Below are 22219 nucleotides of genomic sequence, written 5' to 3' on the forward strand. Positions count from 1 at the left end.
GTGAGGGCAGGGAGCTAAAACGGTGAGTCTAAAGTCTAAATGAAGTAATCCTGCAGTGTCAAATCCATCGTAGAGGAGAGAAATACAAACATCCACACCCCCGGTAACCTCAGTAGATCAGTATGTGACGGAACAAGCCGCGATGTGTTCGACGGCTTTGTTGAACTGCATGGGAGCACATGCTCCTGCTGCGCTACTGCTGTAGCTGAGTAATCACACTTTTCATCTGTCCAGACACCCACTGTTTACTGAGAGCCACAAGTTCACACCTGTGCTGCAGGCGCTGCTGCGCAGCCTCCTGGGAAATGTAGGAGATCACTGTCGAAAACAGACAAGGGAGCAGATACACCAGAGGAGAGAATGATAGCATTTAGTGCGAAGTGTGCACTCACGCTGATTGTATCTGACAAGTAAGAGGATGCAAGTGGGGATTTTCCCCTTCAGTACGACGCGCACCTGTGACTGCTTTGTGTGCCGACGTCTGGACGCCTCCAGCTGCCGGTGGTGAATGTCTTTCAGCTCATTAGACTCGGCTTTGGCCAGAAGTTTGAGTATCGTCTCCAGCAGCATGAGCGACGGAGGAGATTATTGTTCGGCTAATGGCTGTATGGCAAAAGAAAAAGGCTGTAATTTCACTCACAGCAGTGAATCACAGAATGATGGTTCACAGCTGAGGTCTGCAGGAGCTTCTTATTGGCGGCCGCTCGTTACATCCCGCCACAGCCCCTTGCAGATGTCCTATTATCCAGTAATAGTGCTTCCACTCCTGCTCGATGACTTCCCTTTGGCCCAAGAGACATTTTTTCACATTAAATGTCATTTTAGTAAAGTGAACTGGGGAAATAAATTTGGAAAAGACCAAGTGTGCAGATGATAGAGAGAAGCAGAAATGCTATTAAATTATCAATCAAGACCTTTATTCACCACAACAACAGGGCTTTAGTAGAGGTAAACCATAATTTCTTCACCTAATGTGCCTTCAAGAGGTAGAATTGACCCAGTTTGCTTTATTCATCATGTCTTGCAGCCTAAATCTGAAATATCAGCCAGTATTGTCTTACTGCAGATGTACTGGTGTCAGTACACATGTCGGTTGGGTATTGCTCATATTGTCAACAGATATTTTAAAGTCCCAAGGATTAATACTATCTTTTTATTGGACTCACAAATGCAGTATTTCATCAGGCTATACACAGTTTTAGGTTGTGGATAGAATAACCTTTCAGTCTAATCCAGTTAATGGAGTGTCTTTGTTGAGACTGTGTCAGTGGACTGACTGAACTGAGTTCATTTATGAGACTGTAGTTTGTGGTGTTCAGTTAGAGATGATTCGCTTCACAAAAGCAGGATTTCCTGCAGGGAAACTGTATTTTGAAGTAGTATTTTGTCAAACTCGTCATAGGTCTCATGCAATCTATCTCTTTGGTAACATATGTTTGTTTTAACAAACCAGTGTTTGTCATAAATTACAATCAATAATCTTCTAAATGTGCCTCCAGCTGAGCTTTGGACTTCACATGTCAAAGCTTTGTTCGTGGGTCTGCAGTAAGGGCGATGCTCAGTAGGATTAAAACTGCAAATGTTAGCATGTTAGCATGGCAGCCTAGCACTGCTTTCACAGCCTGTTGTTAGGTAACAGTAGTTTGAGGGGTCATCGTCTAGAAATGTGCCTGCTTCTGCCGCCTAAAATCAGTGACCTATTGTTTAAAAAATGACCGTGAATTTCATGTGGTAAATGTCCTGCCATTATGCTGCATTATGTGCCGCGTGAGAACGGAGGGATCGCTCAATTGGACTTTGTGCCGTTCATCCGAGAGGCTTTTTCTCGTCTCCTCAACACTTTACACAATTGAGTGGGGAGTTATTTAAGTGTGATAAAGTCCTTATTGTTAGCTCCAGTAACACAGTGAGCTCAGCAGCTTGAAAATGCAGAAGTCTACGGGAGAGACATCTCGTTTGTTCCCATAGACCTTCCACGTTTAAGCAGGAAAACCCCTTCCACTCTCCAAATGCCTTCCTTCACCCATAAACCCATTGACCAGCACCGACCGCATAAGTGGAGGCTTTGGCTTACTATTCTGTGGCTTTCCCTCTGTTTGTGTAGCTCTGTTGTTCGATCCGTCAGGCTGTCTCTGTCCGACACTGTCTGCTGGTAGGTGACCGGCTGCTCTCAGACCTCTTATCCTCTCTGTCTATTTGTGCCTGAGTGTGAAAAGAGAGCCTTACCTTTGAGAAGCCTAGCACCATCTAGTGGTGATAGAGCAGAGCTGCACTCCAGCCCTTTGAAAACACTGCTAAGTGTCTGCAACACAGAGGCTCCAGTGGCGCAATCGGTCAGCGCGCGGTACTTATAAGACAGTAACCTGCAGAGTGATGCCGAGGTTGTGAGTTCGAGCCTCACCTGGAGCAGAGAAGTTTTAAGCCGAGCTGTTGCAGGAAAAGCTCTGACGTATGGATGGCAGATAGAAACAGGAGAGATTGTGTATGAATCTCAGCAGACAGAAATTCTCATTGTTGACACCAAACACACCGTTTCTACATTTAATTAAGGTGAGATATTTATATTTGAGTTTCCAGTTTCAGCCTAACTGGAAACTGGAGGATCAACAGGCACGAATCACCTGTTCCATCGAGTTGAGTTCAGCGTTGATGGCGCTGCTCTGCCTCGCGATGCAGGTTATTTGAGGAAGATGCTGAGAGCGACTGGCAGACCAGAAGCTTTAAATATTTGGATTAAGCAGCTCCAAACATTTGCTTCCACTCTGCATCTGTGTGAACTCACACCAAGCAGAGACATGGATTACTGTTGACTCTGTGCACATTCTGTCCAGTGTCTGTAATTACTCAACAAAGCTGCTCACTCTTGGCTTTTGACGGTTGGATTTTTTTTTTGATGTGTCTGTGAACATATTTTGACTGTGCACTTTGTCCTGCAAACCCATTTCCTCTGCTTGTGTCGTGCAGCTGGCAGGCGTAGGAGGAGCTCGCGAGCATGGATAAGCCGGGCAGCAGGAGCAGCAGCCTGCAGAGGAAAAAGCCGCCATGGCTCAAACTGGACATCCCGACCATCCAGCTGACGCCGGACGACACGCCCACGCTCACCCAGGTAGAAGCACATGAATACACGTCAGAGCAGAACAACCCTTTTCCTGGTTTCATGCTCGTGAAACAGACTCTGTCATGTGTCATGTGTTTGTGTGTTACAGCCGGTGAAGCGCCTGCGCAGTGTCAGCATGCCGGGGGAAAACCCTCAGGCCTGCATTGCTGCCTTGGAAACTTCCAACAACTACCTCAGACCTCCTCTGGAGAGACTGCCCTCCTTCACACAGTCCATCAAGAGGTCAGACACACACACACAAACACACACACACACACTCACAAGAGCTTTGTTCTTCTTTTCTCTTGGCTGATTTTCTCCAGCTGCTAATTTCCTTCACCCTGTTGTACTTTCTAATTCTAATAATTCCTCTCCACTAATAAATCTTTAGCGAAACTAATTGAAGCTTCATCCTCCTTTCTGATTTAACGCTAATTAATCTCTTCTCTCTTGTCCTCCCTTTTCTTTGATTTTGCCTTATTTACCATCTGCTTTTCCTCGCTGCCTCCCTGTCCTGTCCTCTACATGCCGCTGTGCGTAAAGTGAGAAAAGGGTGCGCTTTGAGCGGGTCAACACGGTTCCCCCAAAGGGCCAGAGGGGCCCCAGGAGGGTGTCGGCTGTTCGAAGGCGGTCCTGCATCCCCAAAATATTGGCACGACGGCGCTCATCTATACCCAAACAGATCATCAGGTACAGGAGAGGTGGAAAAAGGGAAGGAGGGAGGGGATAACAGCGGTTTGCAGGTGTCCTGATTTGGTACCATGCAAATCAGTGTGCTGTTGAATTATAATGCAAATAATTCAAGCATAACCAGGAGCTGCCACAGAGTCTCTCACCTCCTGCTGGATTAGTAGAGTTTAAGATGCACCAGTTGGATGCTGATGTTGACCAAGTGGTCGGCCAGTCATTTCAAACCTATAGCAGAGCCATTTAGCTGCCATAGAGAAAGACATGTCCCTCTGGAGTTGGTGGAGACCAAAAGTGGAGTTAAAAGGAGAGTGAATATTCATCAGGTGGCCAGAAACCTGACTCCAATCGAAGGCTTCACATCTGCTTGATGTGTAAGTAAGCTACAGTTTGCCATGTCTGCCATACAAGCTTCAGGTTTTAAGTCAAAATAGCATTTTCAGCTTGTTTCTGCTGCCCCCAAGTGGCTGTAAAAATCAGTTACTGCAGGTTTAAAGCAGACCAGGTAATTTCTGCACAAATAAAACAGATCTGCACCGCAGAAAAACGTATTTTAAAGAATTTCAACAGTAAGGTCAATCATGGGTGGTAGAATACGGGTTTTTATGTGTTGATGTGTGTACAAAATCCTTCAGAGAAGACAGGCGCCCAAAAGAAAACACACAAGAGCGTTTGAGGAAAAAGTGAATGCACCAAAAACACACTGTTTTAACTTCTCTGCCCTTGATGTCTGTGTTGAGGTGTGCGCCAAAGTCCTTCCAGCCCTCTGCAGCGTCTTTGTGCTGCGGATGCGACACTTTGAACAACGTCTGACACATGAAGGCTGCACATAAGCTCTCACGCACCCGGTGTATCAGTATCAGCCCAGGTGGCGTACACCGCCACATGGTTGGAGGCAGACAAAATAATACAATTACTCATACAGACTTTCTATGTGCCTCACGCAGCGTGGGGGCCACATCAAAGCGGCCCCTCCCACAGCACTAAACTGAATGTAAATGTTTGAACACGGAGCCAAAAGTAAAGCCTTGGGTCTTCAAAGGAGCGTCTTCCTGTCTTAACTTTATCGGGCCGAGGTTTACTCCCCTTGCATGTGTATGTGAGGGAGAAGCAGAATTAATGCGTTTGATGTTTAGGAGAGAATTAATGGGATTGAGAGGAAGTTTGTGTGTGTGTGCACAACTTGTTGGAGGTTAGCTGAGGTCCCCCCTCAGAAGAAGAAGAACGCATAAATACAGGATAAATCTTTACTCTTCAAACAAAGTGTGTGTCAGTGTGTGATTTGCTGCAAACTTGTAGCTTTAAGGGGAACTGAGAGGACAGCCTGGTGTTTGTTAAACTGCGGGACAACAGACTGAAACTCTTTGTGAGTCATTTTTCATGCTAAGGAGCCATTAACTGTAACAGATCATGGCTGCAGATTTGCACGGATAATAATCTCCCCCAGTCACACCGATGCTCGTAATGAGGTGTTTGAACTGAACTCAGCACACTCAACTGGACTCCTTTTAGCTGCTGGCACGGATACACATTGCTGCAAAGCAAGGTGGGGTTCAAGCTAAACCTCTGTGGTACAACCTCTCCGGTGAATGAGTGTGTGTGTCGTGTCCAGGCATGTCCCAGTGCCCTCCCTCAGCCTCTCCCCCCTCATAATGTGCATGATGTCCCATCTCTCCCTCCTTCTAATCTTCCATTTCCTGTGGAGCGCTGGTGTGTTAGAGGGAGAACTGGTGTTTACACACACTCCAGCGAACCCAGGCAGAGACAGAGAGAGATCAATAGAGGGGCTCTGGATGGGGGGGGGGGCGTTCAGTTTGACAAGGACCAGAGCCGCTGTGTTCTTTGCCCAGTAGGTCACATCCTTTTAGGCGAACTCTGGAGGAGGGATACTGGGAGGCCTGCCAGCGGCTGACACATTCACACACTCCCTCACGCATGCACAGTCATATGGAAACTTGTGTTGTGTGCTGGGAACGCAAGGTCAGAAAATTTAAGAGCCTCGCGCTCATCAGTGCGCCGAATGACGGAGTCCAGCTGGTGGAAGACTGGACGTCTTCTGCGGATCCCTTCGCATCAGGATGCTCGCAGATCAGATTTCCGGCAGACCGAGGAGATCAACGCCAGCTTGTCCTCTAACCTTTGATTAACCGGGGGGCTCAGTGAGCAGGCTGGGGATGTAACACAGAGACTGGACATGTGGTGATCATCCTCTCTTTGCATAACAGCGAGCGTTACAAGGTACTGCTGGCCTGGATATCAGGAAATCCCCTTATGGAACGCTGTATGTGTGATCTGCAGAGGATCAGTTTGCATTCAGCGGATCAGGCTTTAGCGCTGGTCGGGGGGTAAGCGGGGACAGTATGTTAGTGATGCCAGTGATGGATGCTGTGCAGCTCCACAGTCCCTGCCCCCCTCAGGTATGACCCAGACCCTGAACCCCTCCTGGAGCTCTCTGGACAGGTGAGTCTGCTGTGGTTTTGCTAAACGGGACAAACCAGAGCAGAAGATACTGAACTGGGTTGATCTGAGTCAACAGATGATGGATATGCGGATTATGCCTTTGTTTTTCATTTATTGTGGATTTATCAAACTTAGCTGAGACTGGCGGCTCACATTTTAATAGTGTTCATTGTTGGGTTGTACTGAATTTTGCAGTTTGGAAGGAAGTATTCAGGAATGGCTTTGTAATAACTTCTAATTAACAGTGAGATGAGACGACTGATACCACTGTCTCGACTGCGTAAGAAATATAAAGCTACAGCCAGCTGTTACTTACAGTGGTTTGGTTTATGATAGATGGAAAAACGGGGGAATAGTGAACTAGCAGGTGTAAATTTCCACGTTACAACTCAACAAAAGCCAAAGTGGTTGTGTTTGTAGCTGTTTCCTCTGTTTCCAGTATTTGTGCTAAGATAAGCCAGAGAGGTATCAGTCTTCCCATTTCACTCCTGACAATAAAGCAAATGAGCGCATTTCCCAAAACATCAAACTATCCCCTTAAGTGAAAGTAGAAATAGCAAAGTGTAGACATACTCTGAAAGTAAAAGTAAAGGAACATAACAGCGTTAACAGAGCAGCAAAATGTACTTCAGGTATCAAAAGTAGAAGTATGTATGCAGCAGAATGGTCCCAGTCATTGCATGTTAAGGTGTTAGGATGCAGTGTTGTAGCTTGTCAAGGTGTAGCTAATTTTAACTGCCTTATACATAGTTCAATAGTGTAAATGTAAAAATGCGTCATTTTGCGTTCTGTTTTTCGTGTGTAATTCCTGAAATTGCAAATGAACTGCAAACTTAAAGCCATTAGAGAAGAAATGCAGTAAAAAGTTGCATTTGCCTCTGAAATAAATTGCAGTAGAAGTATAAAGAAGCATAAACTGGATATTGGAGGAACATCACATCTGTGTTTCTGTACAGTATTTGATTCAACGCAGTTAGAAGTCACCACTGGCCGGTACTTCATTTCATCACTGCTACTTGTGATAATTATTCTTCCAAAAAGACGTTCCTGTTGGTCCTCAGGAGTTTTCTCTTTGTCAGAGTGTGAAACAGCATACTGCAGCTTTTTGTTCATCTTAATTATCCTTAGTTTTCTCTTTGTGAAGTAACACTAAAACCCACTTTTTGACGGATTAATCCCATGGAAAAGCTCAATAGCTGTCATCAGCGTTCATATTTATTGTCTCTTTTTTTTCAATCTTAGCATTTTATTCACATTGCTGACTTGCCCCTTGGCCTTTTCTCCCAGATGAAATGAATGCTGTCTCAGCCTGTAATTACGGTACAGTGGATCGCTGCTTCACATGTACCAGCCTTACCTTTAGGTTATGAACGCTAATTCATGTGGCTTAACCTCACTTTGATCTCTGATGGGTGATGGATCTGTGCTGTCGTCAACCAGTCATGAAATATTTTATTTATGGTTTCGTGTGGGTGAAAATGACCTGCGTGCCTGTTACTGCGTGTGTGCACGCAGACAAATATCCTCTTATCCAAACAAACACAAACAAATGTCATCTCGCTCGAAACAGGTTCTGCTTCGCAAAGTGGGCGAGTGTTTGCATCTGTTTTGCCGCCAGCGGATGTTATGCTAATGCTGCTCGTTAGCTGTTTTTAATGAAGATTTCTGTAGCTTAACTCTAAGGAGTTGCCGTCGTGTTTACTCCTCCTGCTCAGAGAGGAACTCTGAAACCAAACCTGTCTTCTTTCTGAGACATTCCTCTCTGGAGGGACAACAATCAGGGCTGCACCACTCCCTCCCTGCCCCCGTGCAGCCTTAAAAGGCGTCCTCAGCTGGCGTCTTTCTTGATGATGAGGCTCGAGTGTTTATTACTGAGCGTGCTGCTCTCCAAACAGTCTCCCCCGAGTGGCCCCCCCCCCCCCCCCCCCGAACATGCAGCCTGGCAATGCAGGCACTGTTTCATGGAAGAAAGGGGACCTGGATGCACGCGTCCAATGCGCGTTTATTGAGTTTAAATGAGGAAAACACAAAGAAACACGATTCAGGTCATCAGCTGCAGGACTATCAGCTGCAGCATCAGCTTCTTTAGTGCTGACGGAGCAGAGGGCGGCAAGGATCAAGACAGGATTTTTCCTCCAGCCGCCTTCAGCTGCACAGATAAAAATAGAGGAGAGGCAAACACTAGAGGGAAGCTGAATGTGAGGGTTTTTAGTCAGATATGTTGATATGGTGCACAAGACATCTTGGCCTCACTGCGCACTGCAGCTGCATATTGTAATCCAATCACTTAATCATCATCCAGAATAAAGATCACTGGTTCTCCTGAAACAAACCTAATTAGCTAAATTTTCTTTGTGCTGCAGCAAAATCCTCAGTTTCCATTCATCCTACATGCTCAACTCTATGTCTTTTGGCTTTCTAGTTAGTATTTTAAGGCACCAAATAAAAAGTGCAAGGCTCCATGCGTGTATGCATGTGTCTTTTTACAGGTATTGTTCTGTTGAGCAAATGAACCAATTTACCTGTCAGCTAATCCCCAGCAACCAGCTGCAATCAGTCAACTCATCAGAGAATCAATCTGTCAACAGACGCTCGGTGTGGGCCCAGATTTTCTGAGCGCTGAAGCAGATTATGACCAAAAATAGAACAGAATAGACAATGAGGAGAACAATGTTATTATGTTTTCATTTTCTTTGACGCTTGGCTTGAAGGTTTGGCTCTGCCCCTTTGTCATGACTTGCAGAACAACCATGATATTTTTTGGAGATGAAGCAGTAATGTTGCCTTAGAGCACAAAACTGGCAAGACAGCCTATACTTAAACTTTGTTTTAGTCTCTAATAGCTACCGAAATCATAGAAAATAGCCCCTGGCAAAGACAGAAGTACCTGCCATACCTGACATTCCCATCAGCCTCAGCTGTTTGCACGCTTGCATGCGAACACGCTACACTGATGTGATGAGCGTGGTAAACATTACAGCTGATTCTAAATAAGGAATATCTATATTTTAGGTAATAGTCATTCTAATGCCCCCTGTGGTAGCTTCAGGTGTAGAACAAAACGCTAATATGAGCCAAAACATCTCAGTCACTTGGGCTAAAAGTATTGAATTCCTGTTGATTGCACTCTCATTCCTTCACTAATCAGAGCGCATCTTCTCCTCAGGGGTACGGCTGACTGGTTCGGGGTCAGCAAAGACAGCGACAGCACCCAGCGATGGAGGAGGAAGAGCCTGCAGCACTGCAGCCATCTGTACGGGGGTCTCAAGGCGCAGGTGATGCGGGAGATGGAGCTTCACAGCCAGGACAACCTCTCCCTGGCCAGCACTGAGACCCCTCCACCCCTATACCTCCCACCCCACCACCCCAGTCACCACCACTATGGCATGCAGCGGGTAGGCCGCACCTGGGGCACCTGAGAGGGACTTACCTTTAACTGCATCACATCTTCCATTCCCTCACTCTTTCACGCTCTCCCTTTAGTTCACATCAGATTTCCTCCACTTGCTCCACCTCTTTGCTTCCTTTCGTTTTTATGCTACCTGATACTTCTGCTCCAGTACAGTTCAGAGGCAGATATTGTACTTTTTACTCCACTACATTTATTTGACAACCTTATTTACTAGTTTCTTTGCAATTTTAGTTTAATAATACAAAATAAAATCCTGTTATATTACAGATTAAGATAAAACTATTGATTGGAAGGGGGAAATTCACAAACTACCCAGCAGATAAACCACCTTTACAAGCTTCAGCATTGAAGTGATGAATGCATCAGTAATAATAATCCAAGAATATAATGTACATTATTCTGAAAGATGCCGTTCTGCATATTAAGTACCTTTACTTTTGGTACTTTAATTGGATTTTAATGCTAATGCTTTTGTACTTAAGTAAGAAATTCAATTCATGTCTTTTTCTCATTATATGTGTATTGCTACACTGTGGCTTTGCTGCTTTTATTGAAGTTTTAGATCTGAGTACTTCTTCCACCTCTGAAATATTCGTCCTCTGCTGCTAAAACCTTCTGATGAAGCACTTTCGTCTTCTTTTTTCCTGGTACATCAGTGTCTTGTGTGCATCCCTGCTGTTCCCCGTTCTGTCACTGTTGCATACGGCTCGACAGTTGAGTATAAAAGAAAAGCTGAGGTGAACCGACACATACGTAATGTGTGCGTGTGTGTGTGCGCAGATCGTAGACCCCCTGGCCCGGGGTCGTGCCTTCCGCATGGTGGAAGACGCAGACGGCTTCAGTGTCCCGCAAACTCCCATCACGCCCGGCACCGCCTCCCTCTGCTCCTTTTCCAGCTCCCGCTCCGCCCTAAACCGGCTGCCACGAAGGCGCAAACGGGAGTCTGTCGCAGTCATGAGTTTCAAAGCTGCAGCAGCGCTAATGAAGGTGTTTATTTTTTCTTATGAAATTTTTTTCCAGTTGCCAAATATTCTGTGCTTCGCAAAACGTTTTACCCTCTTCAAAGCTCCTGCCAGCTCCTGTTGTTCTGACGCCGAGATTACTCTTCTGCACAGCGTGAATTCACATTAGGACCAGTGATTGTATAACTGTGCCTCGATATTAAGTGGTTGCAGTAAGGCAATTGTAATCCATTGTGGGCAAACAGCAGCAGATCCCTATCAGTCAGCCTGAAACAGAACGTGGTCTTTTTCTCTGAAAAGGAGATTAAGCTCAGGATGTATGCATGCTTTACGTTTTAATGACGCTTAGTGGCAAATCTTCAAAAGAGTCAGCCTCTAATGTGGTAGTTATCATACACATGCACACGCTTTAATCTCCATTCTGTTACGTTTTTGTAAAGCGATTCCTCGAAAAAGTTCCTAGAAAAATACATCTGTCACATTAACATATGAACAGAGTATGTGTGTCCTTGTGTGTGTGTGTGTGTAGGAATGTTATATAAAACACAAGATCAGCTTGTCTTATTGCGGATTAAACACAGGGCCAAGTATCTCACAGTGGAGTGCAGATGAGTCCCTCAGTGTGGCCCACTGGCTGCAGACTTGGCATGTAAATGGATGTACATTCGCTGAGAGTATCTGCGAGTGTGTGTAGGGCGGGAGGCAACTGGGGGAGTTTTCACCAGCAGATGGTCCGTGATAATACACGCCGAATGCTCAGCTATCTGCTGGATTGCAGTCAGAATTTTCCAGAAGTGCAGACTAATCCACTGACACGCAGAGGTCACAGCTGCTATGTAAGCGTCAGACACAATCATTAAGGAAGTGCAGTCACTGACTCCTCCAAATTAATTGTCAGTTCAAGGATATACTGCATGTGTTCTGCAAGTCACTGTGTGTGTGTGTGTGTGTGTGTGTGCGTGCGTGTGTGTGCGTGTGTTAGGGCCGAACGTTAGGCGACAGCACCGCCGGGCGATGTCGCAGGCGGAGCTTCATGCCTCCTGGTTTCTTTGAAGACGACACTGTGGACTTCCCTGACGATCTGGACACTTCCTTCTTCACCAGAGTGAGCGGTGGACACACTTCCACACGCGGCCAGGATAGCCTTTCATTCACCGTCGATCAACTGTTCTTTATATCCTGCAGCCTGCAGTCACGTGTTGTGAAGCTTCATCGGAGCATATTGTGAGATGTTCAGATTTGAACTCCTGCTTACTTAGCTTTCGTGTCTGTAGGACGGCCTGCAGGACGAGTTGTCCAGCTATGCCGACGAGGTTTTTGAGACACCGTCAGAGGCAGCCCTCAAACAGCTGGACGAGAGCGAGCTCACAGGAAGTGCGCTGGACAAGAATGAACTGGAGAGGAGTCACCTCATGCTGTGGGTTGAGATTTTTTTACAGTTTTATTTATATCCAGACATGATCCTCTGACATGCTGCGGGCGAGAGAGCGCTGTAAAACATTTACAATGCTTTCTTCCTCTTCCTCAATCCAGGCCTTTAGAGCGAGGGTGGAGGAAGGCAAAAGATGCCTCTCTGGTCCAACCCAAGGTGCGCCTGAGGCAGGAAGTGGTGAGTGTCAACAGCCATCAGCAGCGGGGACAAAGGATCGTGGTTCCCGTCAAGAAGCTGTTTGCCAGAGAGAAGAGGCCCTACGGGCTCGGCATGGTCGGCCGCCTCACAAACCGGACATACCGCAAGCGCATTGACAGCTTTGTCAAAAGGCAGATTGAGGACATGGATGATCACAGGTAAGATGATGGCGGAGTCTGTTTTATTTCCAAATTGAATAGATTTTTTTGTCCAGCGAATGCAGCCTGAAATTGTCCTTGTGTCCTCCGTAGGCCTTTTTTTACCTACTGGATAACATTTGTCCATTTGCTCATCACCATTCTGGCGGTCGCTATCTACGGCATTGCCCCCGTGGGCTTCTCACAACATGAAACTGTCGACTCCGTGAGTGTATTTCACAGTGTTTATTAGGACCACATTGGTGTATTGCCACTGGATTTGTGATGAATCCCTGCAGGAGAGCGATCATTGTTAGTAACATCACTTTTCTCATTATGTTTGAGGTGCTGAGGAACAAAGGAGTTTATGAAAATGTTAAGTTCGTACAACAGCAAAACTTCTGGGTGGGTCCAAGCTCGGTGAGTATTTTCTTTCTTAAATATGCAGTCTTCTGTCTGTGACTGTGCTTTACTCAGCTTTTAAGTTTGGTGGTCAACATGGGAGAAGCTCCAGTAAATTCATCTCTACAGAAGGTACTTTACAGTTTTAAGGAGTGTGTGGAAAAATTACGGAAACAAGCAGACAAGTCAAAACAGTTCACTTCAAGTCAGTGAGTGATGGATAAATCAGTGAAATAGAAAGCTAAACTTAGTTAGCTCTAAGTATTCAATTAAATGACATCCTCACCGAGCTGTAATGTCTTCTCCCGCCGTCCTGCAGGAGGCGCTGATACACCTGGGAGCCAAGTTTTCCCCTTGCATGCGTCAAGACCAAGAGATCCACAAACTGATCCAGGAGAAGAGAGCGAGGGAGAGAGAGTCCGGCTGCTGCGTGAGGAACGATCGCTCCGGCTGCCTGCAGACGCTACAGGAGGAGTGTTCGGTCAGTGAAACCGAGCTTTCATGGACTCACACGGCTCTTTGAGTATACAGTATCATATAAGTTGTCATAAGATGCCACTGAATGCAGAATAGCAGAATAATGTTGGCAGTGATCTCTTTCCCTCCATCCGTCTGCTGCAGAGTACCCTGGCAGTGTGGGTGAAGTGGCCTCAGCACCCCAGTGCTCCCTATCTGAACGGTACACTACGCCAACATGGTTCAGTCTGCCACCAGGACCCCAGGTAACATGAAGACACTGTACGCGACTATTGTAGGGATCATAATTCAGGAAAGAGCAGCAGCTGCTGACACACAGCTGTTATTGTTGATAACTGAAGGTAGAATGTTCACTTGGTTTAATCCTCTTCTCTTTGTAGAATTTGTCTGGAGCCAGCCTCCGTTTCACCTCACGAGTGGTCTGATGACATCACCAGGTGGCCAGTAAGTACATTTGTATGTTAGCAGTTTAAGCATTCAGGTGATGCTATTATATTAAGCTATTACATGCTCAGATCACCAAAACTGTAGCACCCAGCTGGATGCAGATGTAATATTGGAGAATTTGGCTAAAACATGAGCTCAGCTGCACATTGTTAGGGACGGAGCACTGTTGTTATTGTACAACTGTGTACTAAATACACTGACGTAGTCTAAATTATTGCTCTAATCTGTTGAAAACAGCACTGCAGGATGATTATAATGAGAAATAAATTAAGGATCTTACTGCGTCATTACTTGAGGTGCGGCTCAGTAGCTATCGTGTAAAGCTTTTCCTCTGGTTCTAATCTGTAGGTTTGTACAAGGTACAACTCTGGGAATCACACAAACCTCCCCCACATAGACTGCACCATCACAGGCCGGCCCTGCTGCATCGGAACCAAAGGACGGTAGGGACGTTAAAACCACATTCCTCTGGGGACAGGATCACTGTGAAGGATCTCCAGCTGTACAACAATTTATTGATCAGTAGAAGATTCATTTCAAATAGAAAATGCTACATTTTATAGCTCTATACAAGGTATGCGGTGGTTTAGAAGTCCTGGTCTAGGGTCTATTCAGAACAGTATTACCAGTAATTTGGTATTAAAGCTGCTGCGTATGTGCCAGTATTAACTGTCTTTCAGTCAGACTATTTTCATGCTTTCAGTGCTTTTTAATATCAGGACAGAAATCATGTTGGAAATCTCAAGTATATCAGACTTTTTTAATGAATGAGACGAGTGTCACAGGATAAACAGTCTGTTTCTGTGTATCTCGGGTGGGATTACTTTTTTTTTTCTGTGAGCTGTTGATGGATGGAGTGTTTCATGTTGCAGATGTGAAATAACTTCACGAGAGTACTGTGACTTCATGCACGGCTACTTCCACGAGGAGGCCACCCTCTGCTCACAGGTCGGACAAACATTCGTTTCTGTATTCATAAACATTTTCTGTGCCTCAAATCGGTCCCGCTGCTGCTTTCCATTCAGCAACTCTGCACAGCTGTTGCTATTTTTGTCCCGTCAGTATTTCAGTTCTTCAAATTTAAAACACTGCTGCTCCAGGTGAGGCTCGAACTCACAACCTCGGCATTGCTCTGCAGGTCACTGTCTTATAAGTACCGCGCGCTGACCGATTGCGCCACTGGAGCCTGCAGTGAGCTGTGATCTAAAAGGACTTTGGACTGATTTCAGCACTCTTGTGTTCCTCCACACGGTGGCAGTGGCTCTTCATCAGTCCTGACTGAGTGTTTGTTTCCTGACAGTCACTCTCTCTCTTCCAGGTGGCCTGCATGGACGACGTGTGTGGTTTGCTGCCTTTCCTCAACCCAGAGATCCCAGACCAGTTCTCCAGACTCTGGCTGTCCCTCTTTCTTCATGCTGGGTGACCGAACTGTCTTCACCTCACAATAGGCCTCCGTTTTTAAAGCAGAGAAGTGAAAATAGAGCTGTTTTATCTGCCTAAATCATAGTTAAAGCAGTTCATTGGAAGCTGTGGATTCGGGTCAGCATTAAAAATAACTGTCCTGTCTGTGTCTGTAGGATACTGCACTGCCTGGTGTCAGTGTTTTTCCAGATGACGGTGCTGAGGGACATAGAGAAGCTGGCTGGCTGGCTGAGAATCTCCATCATTTACATGCTAAGCGGCATCACAGGCAACTTGGCCTCATCCATTTTCCTGCCCTACAGAGCAGAGGTACAATGGCTCTGACACTAAAAACCCCAAACAAGTTGCTAACTGTTACTGTGAAAACCAGCACCACAACTATACTGTCCATACAACACTTTCCTGAGCAAGATCCAAACCCTGGATGTGTTGTAAACCGCACATCTCGTTTCCTCTGTTTCATCCCAGGTGGGTCCTGCAGGCAGCCAGTTCGGCATCCTGGCCTGTCTCTTTGTGGAGCTGTTTCAGAGCTGGCAGATCCTCGAGCGGCCGTGGCGGGCCTTTGCCAAGCTGCTTGCCATCTCAGTCTTCTTCTTCTCCTTTGGTTTGCTTCCCTGGATCGACAACTTTGCCCACGTCTGTGGTTTCGTGTCGGGATTCTTCCTGTCCTTCGCCTTCCTGCCATACATCAGGTAGGTGTAGACAGGGATGTTTCACATTCTTGGGTTCATAATTTGGGTAAATATGCTCATTTGCTTTCCCAAAAGTTAGATGGGAACATGGATGTCACTTGTTTGAAGCAGCTGGTTAGCTTAGCTTAGCATTTAGACTGAACAATGACACCAAAAATCTGTCTATCAGCAGCTATATGCTGGCTGTTTCCTGCTGCCTCCAGTCTTTATGCTAAGCAAAGCTAACTATCTCCTGGCTGTAGTTTCATATGTTATGAACGTATATGAGAACAGTATCGATTCTCCATTATCAATGTTTTTCTCCTCAGCTTCGGCCGTTCTGACATGTACCGAAAGCGGGTCCAGATTTGCGTCTTCCTCCTGATCTTCTTGGGTCTTCTGTCCGCTCTGGCTGTCCTCTTCTACGTCTACCCTGTGAAGTGTGACTGGTGCGAGTACCTCACCTGCATCCCCATCACAGACAAGTTCTGCGAGAAATACGACCTGAATGCACACCTCCTCTGAACGTTAGCCTTTGAAACGTCAGCTGGATCGTTTAATGGACGCGCACTGACGCCTGGCTGGTCGCAGCATTTCTAAATGTTGGATGTCGATGAAGTTGAAAGTTGGATAATGATGCTGCAGTGCCGTTTGTCGCCCAGCAAAAACATTTTTCCTGGAATAATGAGCAGTGTTTCAGGAAACCATGTGGACCTATATGTCTGACTGTTTGTAACAGTACAACAGACCCACTATGAATAAAGGCCATGCATGAAAACCTTCAATTAACTAATGTAAAACTGACTGACAAGAACTCAAGATTGGTGTGTGTGGGTGACTGATCTGTAGCTGGGCTAATCAATGACCAGTCACACTGGGGGAGAGTTACAAAGACTGGTTGCCTGCCAAATTATTGACCTCACTTCTGTGGTGAAACGGGCTTAACAGCACCCCTTAGTGGCCAAAAGGAACAGTACAACCTGAGACAGCTACAGTCGATTTTGGTTTTGTACTTTTTTACTGATGTTCAAACAGTTTTGTCCATTTACAGGATGTCCTTAGAGTTAAAACTCGCCATGAAATGAGACTTTAAAATGCTTAAATGTGCCTTATTGACACACAACCACACACACAATATATATTTTTGTGCCATTTGTCAGTTTGCGTTGGCAGTTTCTGACGTTTCAGGCCCTGTTCCTTAAACTCTCTTGAAACTGTATTTCACACTGACGGAGTCATGTAAAACGTGTTTCTGCTTCAGTATTTGGAGGCTGAAATGCCATTTTTAACCACACTGGAAACCGTAGTTTCCACCAGCACTTCAGTCACAAATGGATTGTTTTTATATTCACCCTGTGTTACGTCAGTACAGAACACACTTGTATGATAACCTGCTCCATTATGAATAGCTGTTAATGAGGTGAATTTGTGTTTTGTTATTCAATGTGGTGGCGTTTTAGCTACCTGACAATAAACACAACAAAACAATGTCTGTTTGCTGCCTGATCTCAAATGATACGACGTCCGGAAAGCTGACGTTCTCTGCTCCAGGTGAGGCTTGATCTCTCAAACCATTATTAATTTACCCTAAAGTAAAAACTGTATATCCATCCACCATCTAGTGGTGTTGGAGCAGAGCTGCACTCCTGCCCTTTGAAAACACTGCTAATTGTCTGCACCATAGAGGCTCCAGTGGCGCAATCGGTCAGCGCGCGGTACTTATAAGACAGTGACCTGCAGAGCAATGCCGAGGTTGTGAGTTCGAGCCTCACCTGGAGCAGCTGAATTTTAACATGGTGGTCAAGTAAAAATAATTCTCTGATCACAAGACCAATAGCTTAGACGCTGACTTAAACCTGTATGTTCTAATAATCACACTCAAATGGCTAAAATGACTACAGGGCTTGGGGTCCATGTGTGTCCCTCTCAATTGAGCAGTTGCTGAAGAGCTGTCTCAAGATGCTGCACTGCTGCTACTTAATATAACAGCCTGTTTTGGAAGGTATTTGGAGTTTCACATGAAGGATCCACACTGAAAGCAGCAACTTGTGATTTTAATCAACAGCCTGTCAGTGAGAACAATAGCTCATTGTTTCCCTTCAGCAGACTTCACACTGTGTCACCTTTACCAAGACAGCTGCAATGTTTGCGTGAAGAAAACCACAATTTGTTGAGGAAAATCAGTTGTGCACCAGTAAATGCAGGTGTATGAGGTTTAAAAAGCACTTCAATATATCATCACAGGATGTTCTGAACATTTTTTTCCTCATTTGTTGCCTAATTAGGCATTTTTTTTGTGTGTCTTTGTAGACGTGTACAGAGCAAACTGGAGTACAAATTTCCTTTCTTTCTTCTCTGTTGACTCTGAACTAATACTTATTCTGCTGTAGTAACTATGGTACCAACAAAGCCTGAAGATGTAAATAATACCAGAGCTTCACACACGCATTAAGATAATCAGGTTATTTAGGACTTTTTAAACTGCAGCCACAGGTTCTTGAAGAAAAGCCTGCTGTTTCTAACACTTAACTGTGATTCTCACAGGAGAAGACGCTCTTTTGCTCCCACAGAACTCCTGACACTCCTGCATTATTCAGTAGGCAAACCTGCCCGCTTAAATAAGGACATTAGAAAAGAAAGAAGCTTTGTTGTGTTTTGTGAATGCCCACTAGATGGCGACCCAAGCCCAATAACTTGCAGGTTAAGCTTGAATTAGGCCTGTCGCTGTGTTGTTCTTTGGGATTTGAATGTCATTAATTCGAGCAGAGGCTTTATTAGTGTGCAGGTCTTTTATTGGTGCTCACTGATGCTCCCGGTGTGTTGTACCACTGGGTTTATTCATTCTGTCCATTCCCTCCCTGTCTCTTTACACACATGCACGTGATTGCTCTGCAAGTCTTGCCTTTAATTGAGTCTAAATAAGAGTGTACTTATGTTAGAGAGGAGCTCTGAGAGCACAAACACTCTGATCTTGTGCTTAAGGCTGAAGGAAGTTGATTTTGTAACAATCTCAATCTTCACAGGGAGGTCAGAGGTCACACACTCAAAATGTTTTAATGGAAACACAGTAAGCAAAGCATCTGGGCGATGCTGTGACTGTCAAAAACCTCAGTTTGTAGCACTGCAACACTGCTGCATGGCTTCCTTTGCTTTCCTCACCCAGAAGAGGGAGAGCCTGATGGAGACCTTTGCTATGGCTCGCCGGCGTTATTGATTATCAAACCATCTGACATTTTGGTCATCTGGTTATTTGAGATCAGAGCAGGGATTTCTGTCCAACTTTTGCTGTGACCTTTTTCATGAAGTCTTGTCATTCGAGTGTGCTGAAGAGGGTCATGTCCTGCGCTGCTGACGGTTTATTGACAGAGGCGACAAATCAAAAAGACGGAAGAGTTTGACACCAGCATAAGTCGGCTACCACTCTCCTGTCTGCAGCGTGTGAAGTTAGCGCCAGCAGCCAAAGACTAAATGTTTCTGTTTCGGATGTACAGATGCAACAAATATGACATAATATGTTGGGTGAGATTTAAAGTTGCTGGGAAGTGGATTTTGTTACATTTGGACTGAGCCAGGCTAGCTGTTTCCATTCTCTGTGATTAGCTAAGCTAACCAGCTGCTGACTGCAGCTTCATATTTAGCATACAGACATGGCATTTAGCTGCTAAATGCTCCACTATGTTCCACTAGGTAGTCGCTAACTGGGTCTGTCAGCTCTTTGGTGTCGAGCAGGTAGTATACAGTGAGTTTTTAGAGCTAGGGCTGCAAAACAGTAAAGTTGTGGGCAAAACAAAAAGCTGAAAGATGTTACAAAGCTCTGCAGAGCTGGGAGCAGCTGCACACTGGCGATAATTCCCTGTAGGTTCATCACTTTGAGCAACCCTTTTCACATTGTCATATTGTCATTTGATACGTTGCTGTTATTAAAACATTGCTTATAGCAGCTTTAAGCATCATCTAAATGAAATATTACACATGTATCACTTTGTGATCGTAATATTCTCTGTCCGCCTCCTCTCTTTTGACACTGTTCAATCTGGTGAAGCAGCTAATAGTGACAAATTAATGACCCCGCCAACATTCAGATCCTGAAAAAAATCTTCTCAGGACTTACCTTATTCTGTCATCTAGTGGGTGCTTGGCCTGATAGAGGCAGCATCCATTAGACCCCCTCCCCCCACTCACAGCCACCCATCATCCCCTGCAGACTCCTCATAGGAAATTATCTCTCCCCTCACCTCCCACTTTCCACCCTCCCCTCTCACACACACGTCTCCCTTCTCCAATCCAACTCCATCCCATCATGTCCTCCTCCTCCTGTCCATTTCATGCCTCCCAATTTCCATCACTCATTCATCACTTGGCTTTTCCAACTCCCCCCTCCGCACCTTCGTTGCACCCTCAACTCTCCATCGCGGCTCCCATAGAGATGGTAATGTGACATGAAGAGGATGGTATCTACGAGCCATTAATCAGCATCAAACAAGACACGCTTAGATGGCCCATAGATACTCCCCAGACCTCCCCCTTTACCCTCTCCACCTCCTCGCATCATCTGATCTATTATTTTTCATGGGAGCAAATTAAAAATCAGGTTTCCGGCATTTGCTGCAGGTTTCTCAAGTCTACAAAAAAGAAACAGATAGATAGATAGATAGATAGATAGATAGATAGATAGATAGATAGATAGATAGATAGATAGATAGATAGATAGATAGATAGATAGATAGATAGATAGATGGCTGCTGCGTCTGCATGGAAAGCTGACCCTGAAATGGGACCCTGACAGCTGGCCAACAGGTGGCCACTGACAGACCCTTTCTCTTCATTGTGCCTGGAACAGCCAAGACACACACACACAATCTCCTCAGACCCAGGCCATCAGGTGAAGGAGGCCAACCAAAGGGGGGGTAGGGTAGGGGGGTGTTGTGTTTGTGTGTGTGAGAGTGAGGGGGGAGGGAGGAAGGCAGGCCTAGCACACACCTGTCTGATGATCCCACCTATGGCAGAGTCGATGGAGAGTAATGTTATAGGCCCCCCTGAAACCACATGGTCCTATACACCACCTGGACTGACACTGACAAACCTCCTGTGTGTGTGTGTGTGTGTGTGTGTGTGTGTGTGTGTGTGTGTGTGTGTGTGTGTGTGTGTGTGTGTGTGTGTGTAGGTGTGTGTGTGTGTGTGTTTCCATCATTTTTATCATTTCAGGTTTTACACAGTTGGCTTCATACTCCTCAGCAGATGAATATATTTACGTTGGCTTGTCTGGCTGCCATACTATAATTTATTTAGACATAGCTGACATACAAGGTCCTGTTTAAACTCAACACAAGCATCACACCTTGACATGCTTTAGAGCTCACTTTGCTGCTTCTGTATGAACCAGTGCTAACGAAAAACAAACCGATGGATCTTTTGCACCAATTCGTCTTTGAGTTCAATACTTACCAGGTCTGCATTGATACGTACCGCCTCCAGGAAGTAGCCACATACCTGACTGTCTCATCTGCAGCGGAGACAGAGCCGGATGGTTCCCATAGAGAAGCTCAGGGAAGCAGCTGTGCGCTGCGCTCAATCAGAGGCTGACCATTAATCTGTTGTACATTCACCAAACCGACCTGAAGCCTTTTCTCGTGTAACATAACCAGTGGGATTAACCAATCAGAAAGATCTAAACTAGCATTTACAGATAAACCCAATTTCTACATATACTAATAAAACCCAAACAAAGCTGCTATGTTTGCAAGCTTGTCATTCACACCTTAGTCATTATGAATGGGGCTGAAATTACTAGATGTGAATGCATACTCTGTAACCCCTATTTGATTCTTTTTCTTTGATCCAGCAAGTTTTCATCTTAACTTCAATTGTAGTTCATTTGCATTTGCTTACAAATTAAGTCCAAATAGACCCTCTGAGAGGAACTACTGAACTACTCTTCCTCCCATCATAAGGTGCTTTTTAAACTGAAGGCAGTCACACAGATACCTGGGCTTTGCTTAACAGAAAGTAATCATTATGGATTTTGTCATAAGCAACACCAACATCAGGTTGCACTGAATTCTTTGGAGATGTGCGTCAACAGGGGAGCCAGGTGTAACAGCCAGCTCTCATATAGCACTGTAACGTGACTTACTTCCTGAGTGCCCCCCTCCCTCCACACACATATTTCCCTGTCAACGCCAGAGGCCAATCCTCCTCTTCCTTGCCATGTGCTCGCCAGCCGCACCCCGAAGACCTGCTCTTATCCTCCACTCACTGGCTGCCAGTCACTAATTACACACACACACAGGTGCACCTAGACGCACACATCTCATTAGCGATCACTCCAACAATACTTTTCCCTGAATGCCCTTTGAGAATCTCTCTGATGTTTAGTAATTCTCTCATCCTGTTATCTGATATTCTCACTGCACAC

At 45.4% G+C, this 22219-nt stretch overlaps 1 protein-coding gene and 3 non-coding genes across 7 annotated transcripts in view; 3 read left to right on the forward strand and 1 right to left on the reverse strand.

The window, feature by feature from the left end:
• The window catches only part of rhbdf1b (rhomboid 5 homolog 1b (Drosophila)), a 36010-nt gene extending 18737 nt beyond the window's left edge, over nt 1–17273 (forward strand). Inside the window, exons 2-20 of one of the 4 annotated variants that reach the window (XM_070990676.1) lie at nt 2965–3106; nt 3207–3340; nt 3641–3787; nt 9411–9639; nt 10437–10643; nt 11601–11723; nt 11893–12035; nt 12152–12406; nt 12500–12611; nt 12731–12805; nt 13107–13268; nt 13409–13509; nt 13645–13708; nt 14060–14154; nt 14584–14659; nt 15030–15130; nt 15289–15442; nt 15602–15825; nt 16134–17273. In XM_070990676.1, the coding sequence (XP_070846777.1) occupies nt 2993–3106; nt 3207–3340; nt 3641–3787; nt 9411–9639; nt 10437–10643; nt 11601–11723; nt 11893–12035; nt 12152–12406; nt 12500–12611; nt 12731–12805; nt 13107–13268; nt 13409–13509; nt 13645–13708; nt 14060–14154; nt 14584–14659; nt 15030–15130; nt 15289–15442; nt 15602–15825; nt 16134–16329 (2712 nt within the window). In that variant the 5' untranslated portion in view covers nt 2965–2992 and the 3' untranslated portion in view covers nt 16330–17273. Of the gene's footprint in view, nt 1–2964; nt 3107–3206; nt 3341–3640; nt 3788–5676; nt 6245–9410; nt 9640–10436; nt 10644–11600; nt 11724–11892; nt 12036–12151; nt 12407–12499; nt 12612–12730; nt 12806–13106; nt 13269–13408; nt 13510–13644; nt 13709–14059; nt 14155–14583; nt 14660–15029; nt 15131–15288; nt 15443–15601; nt 15826–16133 lie in introns of those variants that run through there. The other 3 variants (XM_070990677.1, XM_070990678.1, XM_070990679.1) reach the window with 3 other exon arrangements.
• Nucleotides 2316–2409, forward strand: trnai-uau (transfer RNA isoleucine (anticodon UAU)). The gene is made up of 2 exons: nt 2316–2353; nt 2374–2409. It is a non-coding gene; the product is annotated as a tRNA-Ile (tRNA).
• On the reverse strand, nt 14804–14897 carry trnai-uau (transfer RNA isoleucine (anticodon UAU)). The gene is made up of 2 exons: nt 14860–14897; nt 14804–14839 (listed from the first exon to the last, which is right to left on the reverse strand). It is a non-coding gene; the product is annotated as a tRNA-Ile (tRNA).
• A 217-nt stretch (nt 17274–17490) lies between the features above and the next one.
• On the forward strand, nt 17491–17584 carry trnai-uau (transfer RNA isoleucine (anticodon UAU)). Its single transcript has 2 exons — nt 17491–17528; nt 17549–17584. It is a non-coding gene; the product is annotated as a tRNA-Ile (tRNA).
• The last annotated feature ends 4635 nt before the right edge of the window (nt 17585–22219 follow it).

This window comes from Chaetodon trifascialis, chromosome 21 (assembly GCF_039877785.1).
Source record: "Chaetodon trifascialis isolate fChaTrf1 chromosome 21, fChaTrf1.hap1, whole genome shotgun sequence".
NCBI classification, from domain to species: Eukaryota; Metazoa; Chordata; class Actinopteri; order Chaetodontiformes; family Chaetodontidae; genus Chaetodon; species Chaetodon trifascialis.